The sequence below is a fragment of the Fringilla coelebs genome, assembly GCF_963513975.1.
Source record: "Fringilla coelebs genome assembly, chromosome: 3".
Classification (NCBI taxonomy): domain Eukaryota; kingdom Metazoa; phylum Chordata; class Aves; order Passeriformes; family Fringillidae; genus Fringilla; species Fringilla coelebs.
The window spans coordinates 49,732,137-49,746,318 of record NC_140030.1 but is presented as its reverse complement, the minus strand read 5'-3'; the positions used below and the strand labels follow the sequence as shown (position 1 = coordinate 49,746,318).

General features: G+C 41.1%; 1 protein-coding gene across 3 annotated transcripts in view; it reads left to right on the top strand.

Annotated features, from left to right (window-relative positions):
• CEP85L (centrosomal protein 85L) overlaps window positions 1–11,660 on the top strand; it is a 104,561-nt gene extending 92,901 nt beyond the window's left edge. For all 3 annotated transcript variants that reach the window (XM_084203704.1, XM_084203705.1, XM_084203706.1), the window contains 5 exons: window positions 1,080–1,197; window positions 1,526–1,576; window positions 5,183–5,290; window positions 5,673–5,886; window positions 6,984–11,660. In XM_084203704.1, coding sequence (XP_084059830.1) covers window positions 1,080–1,197; window positions 1,526–1,576; window positions 5,183–5,290; window positions 5,673–5,886; window positions 6,984–7,147 — 655 coding nt within the window. In that variant the 3' untranslated portion in view covers window positions 7,148–11,660. The remainder of the gene's footprint in view (window positions 1–1,079; window positions 1,198–1,525; window positions 1,577–5,182; window positions 5,291–5,672; window positions 5,887–6,983) is intronic.
• The last annotated feature ends 2,522 nt before the right edge of the window (window positions 11,661–14,182 follow it).

Below are 14,182 nucleotides of genomic sequence, written 5' to 3'. Positions count from 1 at the left end.
TTGCCTAATATGAAAAAACAAATGGGACAGATATCCAAGAATATCCAGGTAAGACATGGACACTTTGTTACTATGTTCTATTTTAGATCAGAGGACCTACTTGAACAATTTATTTTCTATTATTAAAGGGAAGAGGGAAGCAGGGGAGAGTCACTTTTAAGTATCTGTGGATGTTCCTGCAGTTGGTTGTCCCTCCACTGGGTAAAGGTGCATGCCACAGGAGCCTGAATGGTTTCCATGATGAAAGGCGAGCTGGCTGGGACACCTTGCCAGCCAAATTGTTGACACATTGTTTCCATCTTACCAATGGAAGGCCTTCGTGCTCTCCTAATCTAGAAGGGGATCATTCTGTCTTTTCTGAAAGCCTACAAATAGTTGGTGTGACCTCTGGTTTCTAAATTAGACAGCCAGATTAGCACTAATAAAGTGTATTTCCTTTCTGAGAGAAGGTGAGCAGATGGAGGCTGTAGCTGCACGTATGGGTTGAGTTGAGCAATGGAGGGTCTGAAGGCCATGCCCTTGTGTGGGAGCATTCCTGGCAGGAATGGCCTTGGGCTCCCCATTACGAGTCACAGAGGGTGTGATGGATGGGGCACCAAGCACTGTGCTCAGTGTCTGATTCTGGACTCCCCTTTGAGTTGTGCCCCTGTGAGACAATCATTTAAACGCTCCCAACGCTGTGAAGGTTCACAGATGCCTCTGACCTATGCTTTGCCTCCCCCAGTGGCACAGAGCAACTGTGAGCACTGCAGAGCTTTGCCTTGCTCCTCTCTGCCCTCTCTTCCTACATGGTGCTGCTGGAGCTGTGCCTGTCGGGACACTCAGCACACAGTATGCACATAAAACCTGCATTCATCCGCATGAATCTGCCTTGTCGGTGCCATGGCAGCTTGAATAGTTTAGAGGTTTTGCATCATTCATGCACTCTTGGTGCATGAATTACATAAGGCTGGATTCTGCTAGGTACAGTTTTACAGTTCTGGTTGGGAAGATGGTGCAAGTTTCTAATTTTTTCCTAGAACACACAACCCTCTGGTTTCTATTAGCCCACTTAATCTTTCTTTCATGTTGAATGGCAGCTTACAGCAGAAAGTAGAAAAATGCCTGGAAGATGGTATTCGGCTTCCTATGCTGGACACAAAACAGCTTCAGAGTGAGAATGAAAGTCTTAAGGAGAAGAATGAGAAAGCCAGTAAGGTTAGTCTGCAAATAATCTGCTGGTGGCATCTTTAACCTTAAATCTTGCACTTCTTTTTTTCTTTTTATTTTTTTTAATTTAGAAATAAATATCACACTAGAGAATTACATATTTGCTGCTAATTCGGATGACTTTTCAAGACCTGCCTGTCTCTGTTCAGAATATTGATTTTGCATGAATTTTGTGTTCTGTCAGAGTTGAACTGTCTTGTCATTTGTTTTCTTAAAGATGCTATTTAGAATCTATGTCTACACATCTGTAGGCTGATTTTTAGACAACAATCTGAAGAGATTCACGCCTTCTAAATTGCTCAATTTTGTATTCTAGATTATAGACAATCAACAAAATCAGATAACTGGACTGATTTTGGACATGCAGGTAAGGAAGAGTTTATATTCTGATGTTTACTGTGTGCATTTTTAGTTCACAAGAATGACATAGCTAGAGTTGAATTTTATTATTTCATCTTTCTGAATAGGAGTCAAAGGGAAAAATGCCAAAAACTTTATCTTACAGATGGACTGTAGTCAACCCATGTTCTCTTGCAGGCTCATAGAATAGTCGTTATGTCTCTGTTTAGCACTTCCCTGGTACTCATCAAAAAGTGAAAAACTGTTGCTATGTTTCATCCTTATCCTGCTGGTCTAGTGAGTCATCCGAAGTACAAAAGCGCTGTTGCTTAGGGGCTTCATTGTTCAGTTTGTTAGAAGAGACAGGTGCCTTTCTAGATTATCTCACTTCACCCAGTTCAACTGGTTTCTGACACTTAGATACCTTAACTGTCCTGCTGGATGTTGGGCAGCCAGCTTGCAGCCAGAGATTTTTCTAGACAGCAGAGGTTGTCAACTAGGAGTCAACTGCAGCTCTATAGATCTGATTAACAGAGTGTTGAAAGTTACTCAGTGACTGCTGTTTGTTGTGGAGAAAAAGAATCATTATACAGCTTTTAGAGAGGAAGGTATTTCTTGACAGAGAAAAAGCTGAGCATTTAGACAAACCCAAGCATCTGTTTTCAGCAAATATTGAAGCCAAACTCTAGTTTCCACATTCCTCTTCTAGAATGTCATTTGTCTGTTAAAAGTTGTCTCCCACAGTTAAATTGCTTCCTTTCTCAGCCATGGTAATTAGGAGGCCTGATTCCTGTCAACAGCCATGTATTTGATTAGATTGCAGTGTATGAAATATATCTGTAGAGAAGCAGTAGGAGAATTTAAGTTTCGGTATGAGGTATGTATGTTAACTGAAAAGGAAATTGACTTACTTAGCTCCTCGAGGTTTGAAGAAGACTGATATTATCAAACTGAGACGTTTGCATGGAGCAGATTGGTATGTGCAAAAACTGTAATACAGGTGTTATATAATTAAAAATAAGTTCAGCTTGAACTTCATAACTTTTTTGAGATTCTCTGTGCCTTTTTGTCTTTAAGATTATTTACATATGTACTCCATATATATGTTGTGTTTATCAGAGATACACACAACTTGCTAGATCTTTCCAGGTTTCCTGAGCTTTCTGGTCTTTTTCTCACCATCACCTTTATCTTGGGACTAGTGATCTTCAGTGCTTTTTGTGCTTAGCCTGACATGACTTTAGGGAGCTGGACTGGGAAAAGCTGAATAGTTGGGACTGTGAACAGGGTGCTGTTTTGTTGTCCAGGACTTCCTCTTTCTTTTTCTCTTGAGGTATTTTATATGAGAACAGAAAATAAGATTTGAAAATGGTGTCAGCCCTCAAATTACTTGTAGACTATAGGAGCTTCTTTGTATCCTTGATCTCCCTGGCCTTCCATACTTGTGACCTGGGAAGCATTGAAAATTAGCTCACTGGAAATTGAAATCCCTTTTCAGCACAGAGACACAATTTACCTTCTGCTAAGATGATCTCATTTTATTCAGTGTCTTCTGCCACGTTGGAAAATTATGCTTGAGAATGTATTTCAGTTCATTGGTTTTGACTTGCAAGCTGAAAACAAATACTGTTTCAGACAGCAGTTGTATAAAGCAGTATTAGTTTCTACTTGCTCATAATCGTGGTGAAATTATTTTGATCTTCCTTGTATGGTTTTACTTCATTGATTTGTTGTTCTGAGTGAGAGGAATTAACATTTTTGTTGGTCTTGGCAAGATGCTGTGCTGCATATATAGTACACCTTTAGAAAGAGAAAAATTGTAGATGACAATGGTGTTTTAAAGAGAAATTCATATTTACATGATTAATTTGGATATCACAAAATGAACAGTTTTGTTACAAAAAAAGAGAGTAGAAGTCAGGTTGTACAATGCCTATGTTACCCAAAGTACATTTGTCAATCTTGTCAGTCACAATAAACCCCAACTGTGCCAGGCTGGGAATATTGCCACCAAATTGTAACTTTGGAAAGCATATGGAAAAATTAAGGGTGAAGTATAAGGAATTCATAGCACCATGAGGAACATGGAAATCTTAGCACTATAGGTTCAGTCAAGCTGTTAAGCACGTGTTCTTTTTCTGAGCTTTAAGATGAGGGTAACAGAGAATGATAGATCTTAGGTGTCTTTTAAAAATAAACAGTGATTTCTATTTCTAGTAGTTCCAATTACATGGCGCAGTTATTGAGCTGAATATGTGCACACTCTAAAAGTTGTTTTTTGCTTAGCTTGCAGAGTCATGTAAGTTTAGTGGCAGATGTAGTTCTGAAAATACACTGGGAAAGGTTATTATTTCTCACCTTGTCTTCCCTACTGCCTCCCCCCTTCCAGAAGGCTGCGCAGTCAAACCTTTTTTGTCTGTTGTTGACATGAACATGAAACATGTAAGTGGTAGTCCTAATGCATCTATCATAGCTGGGGTGTCCCTGATCTTCATCAATGACTGTTAAAATTGGAAGGTATTTGGAAGCTAGGAGGGTGTTTTTGGCACTGCATTGCCCTGTTTCACTTCATGCTTCCTAAGTATGACATCCGTACACCACAAATGGAGCTTGAAGGACCTTCAGTCCAACCTAGTAATGGCGATTTTTCTCAGTAGATAATGTTTATAAAAAAATCAAGGCAACGATTCAACATCACTGCAGGTTCTGCTCATCTGCAAGCACGCAAAGGAAATGCCTGAAGCAGTTATTTCCTGCCCTCTCCTGGCCCAGGGTGTTTCCTTTGCCTCCTTCCTCTCACTGGTGTGTGTGGCTGTGCTTTCTCAAAGAGCTTATCTTTAGGATACACATTACTTCAGCACTTCCTTTTGAGGGGCATGCTGTGGGTTAAAAGAGCAGCGGGTCAAGTGTACGAAAATTGTTTTAAAAACAAGTAATCATATCTGGATTTTGCCTGCTCATTCCTACTGCTGACATGAAAATAAAGTGGTGGGGGTTTTTTAGTCCATGTTAAGTCTGTAAATGTTAGCACCATTGTTTTCCAGTTTTGCAAAGAGTATGACAAAGTCCCCACTGCTTGTGTGGTGTTGAGCTGAATGTGCAGGAAAATTTTGTCAATGCTGTAACACCTCCTGTGAGGTGGATACAGGGAAGATCAAAATAATTTCACCATGAGACCAGCCAGGTCTTTAGAAACTTCATGTAGTGTTGGACCTGCCTTGCCTCTCATTACTCCCTGCCTTCTCATCAGTACTGATAAATCTTACAGGTGGCAAGTCACAGCTGAAGAGATCTCTCTGTTTGAAAGCACCAGGAGTTTTTATAGTCTCTATTAATTGTTAGTATTCAGATAAGATGGCTTGAATATTCCTCTTTCTGAATTTTGCCAGATGACCTGAAAGACACATCTGCAGATTGAAAAGCCAAGTAGTGGAATAAATATGAGTACTTTCAAGAGTAAAGGCACCTGTGCTCATGCTGAATTCACCCTGAAAATTCCATTTTGGCAGTGATTTTTCAGTTTGAACTCTGTGGTGGAAACTGGGGAATTGACGGCAGGTGATTCCGTACTGCAGCAGGGTTTTTTAATTTGTTGCTGTTTAAGATCGTTAACCTGTGTTTTCATTCATTTCAGTCTATGCAAGAGAAGCTTTCACAAGAAAAGCTGGTAATTCAAAAGATGACAAATGAGCTTGAGGAAAAAGAAAGACATATAGAGCAACTGAATAAAACTCTCTCTGAAGTAAGTAAAATAGCACCAGTATTCCAACCCCCCACCACACCAGAGCCAGGAAGAACCTTATAGAATGATTATAAGATCCCTTGGTAGGGCTTTATGAGCTTAATTACTTACTTAAATATCCTGACTCCCATGCAGATATATAATGCATACCACCCCTGTCTAAAGAAGTGAGAGCTTAAAGGGTGAAGATAGCTAAGTAATGATAACATGAAATAGCCATATAAAAGCTGTCTGTATGCTGTTCTTTGGAGGGCTACAGAAATATTGATTATATGTTTGGAAATTAATTATTTTTAATTGTACTATTTGTGGCTTGAAACTTTCTGCTACACTGAATGCCGCAGACTAACTTTCCTCTTTTTTCCATTTGTTTTTCACAAAGAACCAAAGACTGATGGAAGAGAATGCCTTCCTGAAGGAGCAGATGAGGCTGGTGGAGCAGTCCAGGCAGCCAGTATCTGAGAAGATGCCTGTAGCAGACCAGTTGTTCAAGGAAATGTCCCACTGCTTGTTTGACTTGAAAGCACTGTGCAGTATTCTTACCCAGAGAGCTCAGGGCAAGGAGCCTAACCTTTCCTTACTGCTGGGAATCAGATGTAAGTGATGTTGACTTTCCAGTGTTTAATAAATGTTTTGACACAAAGGAATAACAGTTTAGCTAATGTGGTGCTTGAACTTGCCAGCTGGACAAGCTTGTGTCCCCTTGCAATGCAGATGAAGCACTGGTGCATGAACTCATGGAACTCTCTGGAAAAGCTGAGCTCTTAGTGCCTCTGGGCCACTAAATGTATGTGGCTGCACAGGTCCTTGCCAAGTCAGGAGAGCAGGTAGCTGGCTCTTCACGTGGACCCAGTCATGGGTATGTTCACTGCTCTAGAAAAGAAAGGTGTGTAGCCAGGTGACTGTCCCTCCTGAGATACACTGCTGTCACTACGAGGCTTTAACAGATGCTAGACACATCTTGTGCTTTTGTTTCAAAGCCTTTAGGGTCAAGTGGTAGGAATATCCCTCTACTGTTTGAATATGTATAGGACTGGTTTGGGAGTGGGGATGTCCAGGTGTTTTAAATAAGCCTTGTGCCCATAACTTCATCTCTTGTGCTGTTCATCTAGTCTTCAGCATTTACTAAGCTGTTAAATTTAACCAGGAAATGAGAAGCATGCCCTAAAACCAGTCAGACAAAGTTTATGTCAGGTCTTTCTTTCTAACAAGCTGGTTCTGTTGACCTGAATGTATCGTATTCAGATGTTTTCTGAATGTTAATTAGAATTCATCAGCTAGACAGGTTGCTGAACTGAACCATCAGCAAGGTAGAATGGTAGAGTACAGTGTTTGTGCAGCAAGAGCTGCTACACACCTGCTAGCCCTCTTTTCTGAGTGACTATAGAAACCCCCAAAGTCTCTAGAAATGTTCTATTCATTTTTTTCCACTGCTGTTCGGATTCATCAGACTTCAGAAAGTCTAGATCCTGGTGCAGACAGAAAAGCATGTCTTTCAGAGAAGCACTGATGAGCTCCAAATTGAGTTGAAGTTCACATGGTACCTTATTTTGTAGTCTTTTCATCACACTGAAGCGTGATTTGTCTTGATGTAAATAAAGTGACCTGCCTCTTATTTCCAAGGAGGTGACTAGTTGCAGTATTCACAGGACACAGCTGCTGGAGCTTTAACCTTGGGTGTTGTTTTTTGTAGCACTGAGCTGCTCATCTGAAGAGAGTGAAAACTACCACAGCACAGAGACCCTTTCGAAGAAGCTCTCGGACGTTTGTCAGCTGCGGAAGGATATCGATGAGTTAAGGACTATCATGTCAGACCGCTACGCTCAGGACATGGGGGACAACTGCATCACTCAGTGACAACGCCCCATCCTGCAGCAAACGATTTACTAGGTCCTGCTGTGTCACAGGTCTTTGCATTTCCATTAAGGAGCCATATGGGAAGGCTGCAAACAGCACCAGACACGCTTCTCCGAGGGCTGTGTGTGATGGATCTCGGGAGTCTGGTGTGCAGGGGGCAGTCATCGTGTGAACAGTGGTACAAACTGCAAGAAATCTCTTCTCCAAACTACTGAATGTAGGAACAAGCTGTGAAGAATGATTCAGTTGGACACTCTGTTTCCTTCATTTGGGCTCATTTTATTACTTTGCCTAGTTTTTGGATCCAGAGCTTTGGAACAGCCGTGCTGCTACAACTCTCAGTCCTTTCCTTCCTCAAGGGTTTGTGTGGCATTATCTGAGTTCAGATCTTAGGGGAGAGGGTTGAAGAACCTATGCATGTGTATGTCTGGCTGTGCATGATGAAGCCAGAGGCTTCTACCACTGCACTTCACTCTAAGAATTGCAATTAGAACAATCTTGGAACATTCAAAAAGTAATTGCTCTCCAAGTTGTCAAAAATTAGGATATAAGAAAGATGTTTTTAGTAATGGATGTCTACTTGTTGTCCAGTAGCAGAAAAGCCCCAGATTTAACTGCTTTATGCAAACAAGTCCATAAAATATAGCTGTGCCAGATTGCTTGAAGCACTCTCATGTTGCTGTAAGAAGTTTCAACAGTTCAAAGTCTGTGACAAACCAGAGAAGCTGTAAGACATAAAACTGCAGCATACTCCATGGCTATATGAAGAAACCCCCAAAACAACCAACAACTGTATTTTAGTGTTTGTATTTATTTTTCCCCTTAGGCCCTTTCCATTTCAAAATGTTGCTGTATTTTGTTCCTGAAGGCCTCTGATAAGGTTGTGCACCACCTCAGCCATTTTTACCACAACTACAATAAGGGTGTTTGACTCTTGGCAAAATTAAGGCTCAAAACAGAATGTTTCCAGTTAGCAGTATAAAGTACTTTGTTATCTGATGACTGAAAAATTTTCCACATTGTTTGGAAAATCTTGATTTCTCCATTTTTGTAGGAAGCAGTTACATAAAATAGTAAACTCATGTTCCATAGCTTATTCCATAGTGTCACTTGGCAGTGCTCTTCAACTCCCATGGGACAGATAATGTTTCCAGGAACATCACTGCAGGTTAGTTGCGCAGTTGTGCATGGTGGAAAATAGTATTTAACTGAAAGAAACAAAAACTTGCAAAGAGTAAAACCGCTTTTAAATCACACTGTTAAAAAAATACATGCATCACTTACTTGTATGGTATTGCAAGAAGGTTTTAGATGCCTTAAGGTGCAAGTCAGTCAACTGATCTGGAGTGGGGATAACAGCAGAAATCTCTTGGAAAGCTTAGCAATTCAAACCACGTTAATTCTAGGGTAACATTTTTATGGCAAAAGTGAATATCTTCAGTTTTCTTATCTGGTGATGTGTTGCTTTCTGTTCATTGTTTAACAGTTACTGTAAATGTTGTTTTTATAATTTAGTGGTTTAATTGTTTTTAGCTGTATGGATTTATTTATTTGACAGTTTTCTCTATCCTGAAATTAGACTTGGACTAATTTGTGAAAAGTAGGGTTGCTATATATATTACTGCTACAAGGTGTTATCAGATAGATTAATCTGGTTCAGCTCCTGTGAGCACTAAACAATGTCTAGATAAAATCACAAGTGAAGTTATCTAGTGTCTACTTCAAGGAAAAAAAAATGAGGCTATTTTATTTTAAATTTCTGTGCTCTTTCTGTAGGCACACTTCAGTATCTCCCTCAGGGCATAATTTGCCCAATTTCCTTGTCCTTCTCAGTGGTGTGATGCAGGTGGAGTTAGAAGTATAATTGTGCTCTTCTCATTGATATGCTGAGTTCTGCTATGAGTGGGGAAAAGATGTTCTGAACTAATCTGCATTCTTAGACTGCAAACAGATCAATGGTCATTATCTACAGGAGTGATTTACTCTGGTAGCTCATTAACAATATTAATTCCACATTAATACCCACCTTCTGCATCAGAGGTGTACTTTTATACCAGTACAAAACTGAAAACAAGGATCTTTGTACCAATGGATCTGAAAACAAGGATCTTTGCAAGGTCTGCTGTGCCTCTGACAGTGCTGGCTTTTGTGACTAAGGCTTCAGCTCGTTCCTCTGGTGTGGTTGGTTGGGTTTGTCCCTGCAGTGAGGCAGTCTTTAGTTTATGGCATCTGTCTCCTATCAGAATTCAACAATAGCATTCAGATAATAAATTAAAAATATTAGAGAGAGAGGAAACACACAAGTTAGACGTTATTGCTTCCTTAGATGGCAATATTGTACCTATTAAAAAATCACCCAAACTCACATTAATCTACATTTGATAGAAATAATGAGTTTAATAGAGCAATTACAGGGGAGATCTTTTGAGTCACTTTGAACTATTAAGCTTGTCACTTGGATGGTATTTCTCCACTGTCCCCCCTGCTAAATGGTGATGCTGTACTGCAAAGTTGAGATCACTAGTTTATATTTGCCAAGCACTTCAGAGCTTTATGCTCTTCAAGTATTAGTCAAAAGTCCCTCTGGGAGGGGATCCCATTTTATTCGTAATACTTTTGATTGCAGTGCTGTAATCTTGTGTTCTAATGTTTTTGTTACAGAACCTGTAATATTTATGTTGACTTGAAAGCACTTGATTTAAAACCCCCTGAGTTTATCTGCCTCAGTCAAATTAAAGTAGGGAGGTAAATGATGGATGTGTGAGCCAAAGAAGCAGACTACCAATCGGTTATTTACAGCGATACAGTACTTTGCTTTGATTTCTTAAAATTTGGCCTGTTGTAGTGGTAGCAATTACTATATATGCATCAGTTTACAGATGCCTCTAAACGGAATAAGCTTTGTCTAAGATATGCATGACTGTTTAATTGGTTAAAATGTAGTGTGTGTGGTCTCATTCAGCATATTTAATGCAGAGGTGATTAACGAATGTTAACATTGGAATTCATGGAATTCAATTCGATTTAGTCATGACAACTTTTTGCTGTAGCTATTAGACAATCCCAAGGGCTGAAAACAACTGCAGATGAATGGATACTGTACTGTTCTGGCTGTCAGCAAACTGTACATTTCGTACAGTTTCAGGTAGAATTTATATGATCCTCTAGAAGATACTTACAGTAACTACTGTATTTAAGAATGTATTTTGAAAAAGACATGAAAAGTAACTGTCTTCTGACAAGCTATAGATGATGTATTCACTATATAGAAGTATTTACTATATAGAAGTAACGCAGCTCAGTCATGTAAATGTGATTTAGATTGCTGAACTCTGCTGTGCAGCTTTGTGGTGTGACAGGTGTGTGAAATTGTGGAGATTTGCTGTAACCACCCACTCAGGCTCCATCATTTGAAACTGACGGTGGTCATGAAGTCATTCAAGAGCTGAAATTCCGTCCTTTTCACTTCCAAAGGTTTCCTCCCTTCCTTTGCCCTTGCTGCCTGTCCTTTGTTTCATACATTTTTTTGGTTTTTCTTGGGAAGGGTAAGAGCGCAAGGAGAGGAAGAAAGCAAACCCTTTCCTCCATGACCTGCTGCCGTAGCACGGGCAGTGACAGCAAGCTGCACTCTCTCCATCAGGGCATAATTTGCTCCAGTTTTCCTTGCCCTTCTCAGTGGTGGGATGCAGGTGCAGTTGGAAGTATAATTGTGCTCTTCTCATTGATATGACAAGTTCTACCATGAGTGGAGAAAAGATCTGAACTTATCTGCATTCTTAGACTGCAAACAGCTCAATGGTTGTTATCTAAAGGGATGATTTATTCCAGTAGCTCATTAGCAATATTAATTCCACAGCTGCATACCTTTGTGCCTTTTTAGCCTGAAGTAAATGTATGTCCCCCAGAACTTCAGATAAGTTGTTAGCGTGCCGATGACTGCACCTTGTTTTCTTCTCACCTGCCATTACTTTGTTAATAAGCTTTTGTAGTAAGAACTCTTGCATAATGTCTAGAAACAGAAATACTGAGAATAGGTACTAGGTGTACACTTTGAATGTTAGGCTGGTTGTTGTATGCAGCTTCTTTGAATACGATGTGTGAGCAGGAAACACAAATCATAATGTGTTTTTTCTGTGTATATTAATTACAGTATATCATTAGTTCAGTGGGGAGGAGTGTCTGGAGCTCTCTTTTAAAAGCACAGCTGACATATGTACTGGATCAGTCCCTGAAGACTGGTAGTTTTGTAAATTGGGTTCAATTTTTGAACTGCTCAGAATACCTCATATGTAAATAGAGTTGTCATGACTTAATCACAATGTGTTCATTGTAAAAAGTAACGGAGCCACTGGCTGGCTCAGCTTTAGGCTTGTTGTTCTTGCCTCTTTTTGTAATTTTTTTTAAAGTAGGGTTTACAGCTAGAATTTTGAATGCCAAAGTTCTATTTATTAAATAATAATAAAAGTTTTCATTGTTAATGACTGGTATTTTTCCACTGGAATTTGTTTGTTGATGTTTGGGATTTGTATCCACAGAGCAGAAATAAATTTTGTTACAAAAGTGAATTTTTCACGGTTCTCATTTGTCCAGTATCTGGCATGTGACAGAAGTGATCAAAACTGGAGGCAAGAAAGGAATCATGAAACATCTTCCCAACACCCACCCCAGCTTCTCTTAAGAGCTCTGTCCTGCTGAAATGCCAGCTGACCAAGCTCTCTCTTCCTGGCCTTATGTTTTGGGTGTTTTTTTTCTTAAATCGAGGCCTTGATATTAAAAATAATATTTCTGTATGATAAAAGGATTTTAGAGCAGCATTTTCTGATGCTTTTTTAGATAGATGTGCCTGTTAGCCATCTTGGATGCTGATTGTAGATATCACAGGTAGGTATGTTTAAAGACTAAGCACGGAATTGTAGGCAGAAGTCTCCCTGCTGCATGGAATACTGCAGGTCAGAACGGCCCAGCACAACCAAGCAGCATTGACTTCCATGTCAAGTTACTCTGAGGAAAAGTCAAAAGGTAAGGATTTTGGTCAATCTGACAGGAATCTTCACAAGTGTAGAGGGAAGTGGGGTCACCCAAAAAGGGTTTTTTTCTGGCAGTTCCCTGTGATAAGCCTGTTTGAAGCATCAGGTGCTGAATGAGCTTTGCATGTGGAGTGGTCGCCTCCTCCCTTCCTCACCTCCATCGTGCAGAACACAAAAGCTGGCACTAGCTTTTCTTTCCAAAGGCACTGAGAAATGCACTCCAGATAGGTAATGCATTCTAGATGGTAGGCATCACTTGCTTTTCTCCAGCATTGTGACTGAGGGTTGCACGATGGGTTTCTAACTCAATTAAAAACATCCTGTGCCCTGTGTAAATACGTGTAACAGGCTGCACAGATGCCAGCTTTTTGCAGATTGCTGAGGGTGGCCTTTTGTGAGCTGCTGCTCAAAGTCGGGTTTTGTTTCAAGGTACAACAACTAAAGCACTGCTAGCAACAGTAGAGGTAGAAAATGTCCTGTTGCCTTTTATTCCACAAACAAAATACAACTCCACATGTGGGTAAAAATGAAGCCTTAAACAATAACGCTGCAAATAACACTGCAGCATCTTGAATGAGGACAATTTGCTACAGGTAAATGTGTGCTACATTGCCTTCCTTATGCAAATTAACTCTGCATGCCGGGTCGTTTGTTTTGTAAATGAATGGGTTCAGTATGTTGGAAAATTTCCAAGTGGCAAGATATGAACGACGTTTTTTAATTACATTTTAGTACGTGCATATTTCTTTTCCAGCTTTGTGTCAGTTACTCCCCCTTTGGGGGCAGCTGCTGCTTTTCTCCTCCTTTTCTTGGTGTCACAGGTTTGAATTTCATGGAGATAAAGGCACACTTCAAGTCATGGAGTTGGAGCCTGACTGTGGAAAACCTGATAGGTTCAGCTCATGTTTCGAGGTGCTTTGATGAGCAGTTTGGCAGCACTCCTGAAGAATGCAACCTGTAGGTATTAATAGACCAGAAAATGGATTTAATGGCCTGTGTGCCTGCGAAAGCATTTGCCTGAAGGAAGGCAGAAGGAAGCCATTGTATAGCTCTGGTTGGGAAAAATGGTGTCTCCTGCTGAGACAGAATTGTAACGCTAAAGGTGATTGTAAGAGAGTTTTCTGGCTGAAAACCCCTCCTTATTTGGGACCTGAATAGAATTTAGTATCAAAAAAGCTTGTCTCCCCTGCTTTAAAACATGGGAATACAGGTAGCCCCTGACTGCAGCCAGGGAGATGCCAAATCCCCTGCCAGACCACTTGGGTTGTACTGAGCTTTGAGGTGGCCCCAGGTGCCGAAGGAGGGAATTTCTGAGCCCTGCTGCTGCCAGCCTGTGTGTGCTGGGCTGGGCAGCCATAGCCTGTCCCAGTGCTGGGCCAGCTCGCTGCCAGCCCGGCTCCCAGGGCCAGCTGTCCCTGGGGAGCAGCAGGAGCTGCTCCCAGCCCCAGAGCCGGGCACAGCTTCAGTGTGCACTGGGCAGGAGCTGGATTTCCTGGTGTCTCAGGCAGCCCCCTCACCCTCTGCAGCCCTGCTGAGATGCATTCGCAGGAGCCAGGCGGTGGGGACAATAGGACTTAATGGACCGATGCAGTTTTTAACCTTCTGCTATTTTTGATCTCATAATAGTTAAATGAGATGATGCCTAATTTATGGTAAGTTAATTGGGGGCAATCCAGCAACAGGGAGGAAGAGAGCTCTAATCAGAGTGAGTGATGACACAAACTTAAAGATGATCTATCTTCCCTCTACACAGAGACACTTGTGCTGTTCAAAAGCTGTTTTAAGGTGGCCTGAAAGTAATGCCTGGGGCAAGTCCAGACCTGCATGGCAGCCTGCAGCAGGACAAGATGGGCTGGTGAGGACCCTCTGTCCTGCTGCAAACACATCCTGGCTGTGAGATGGGCCCTGGAGTCTGACACACCCCACACTGGTCCTTGAGAGCCCCACGCAGGTGCTGTGGTGGTCATCGTGCTTTGAGCCCAACCAAGTCTGCATTCAGCTGAGCTGC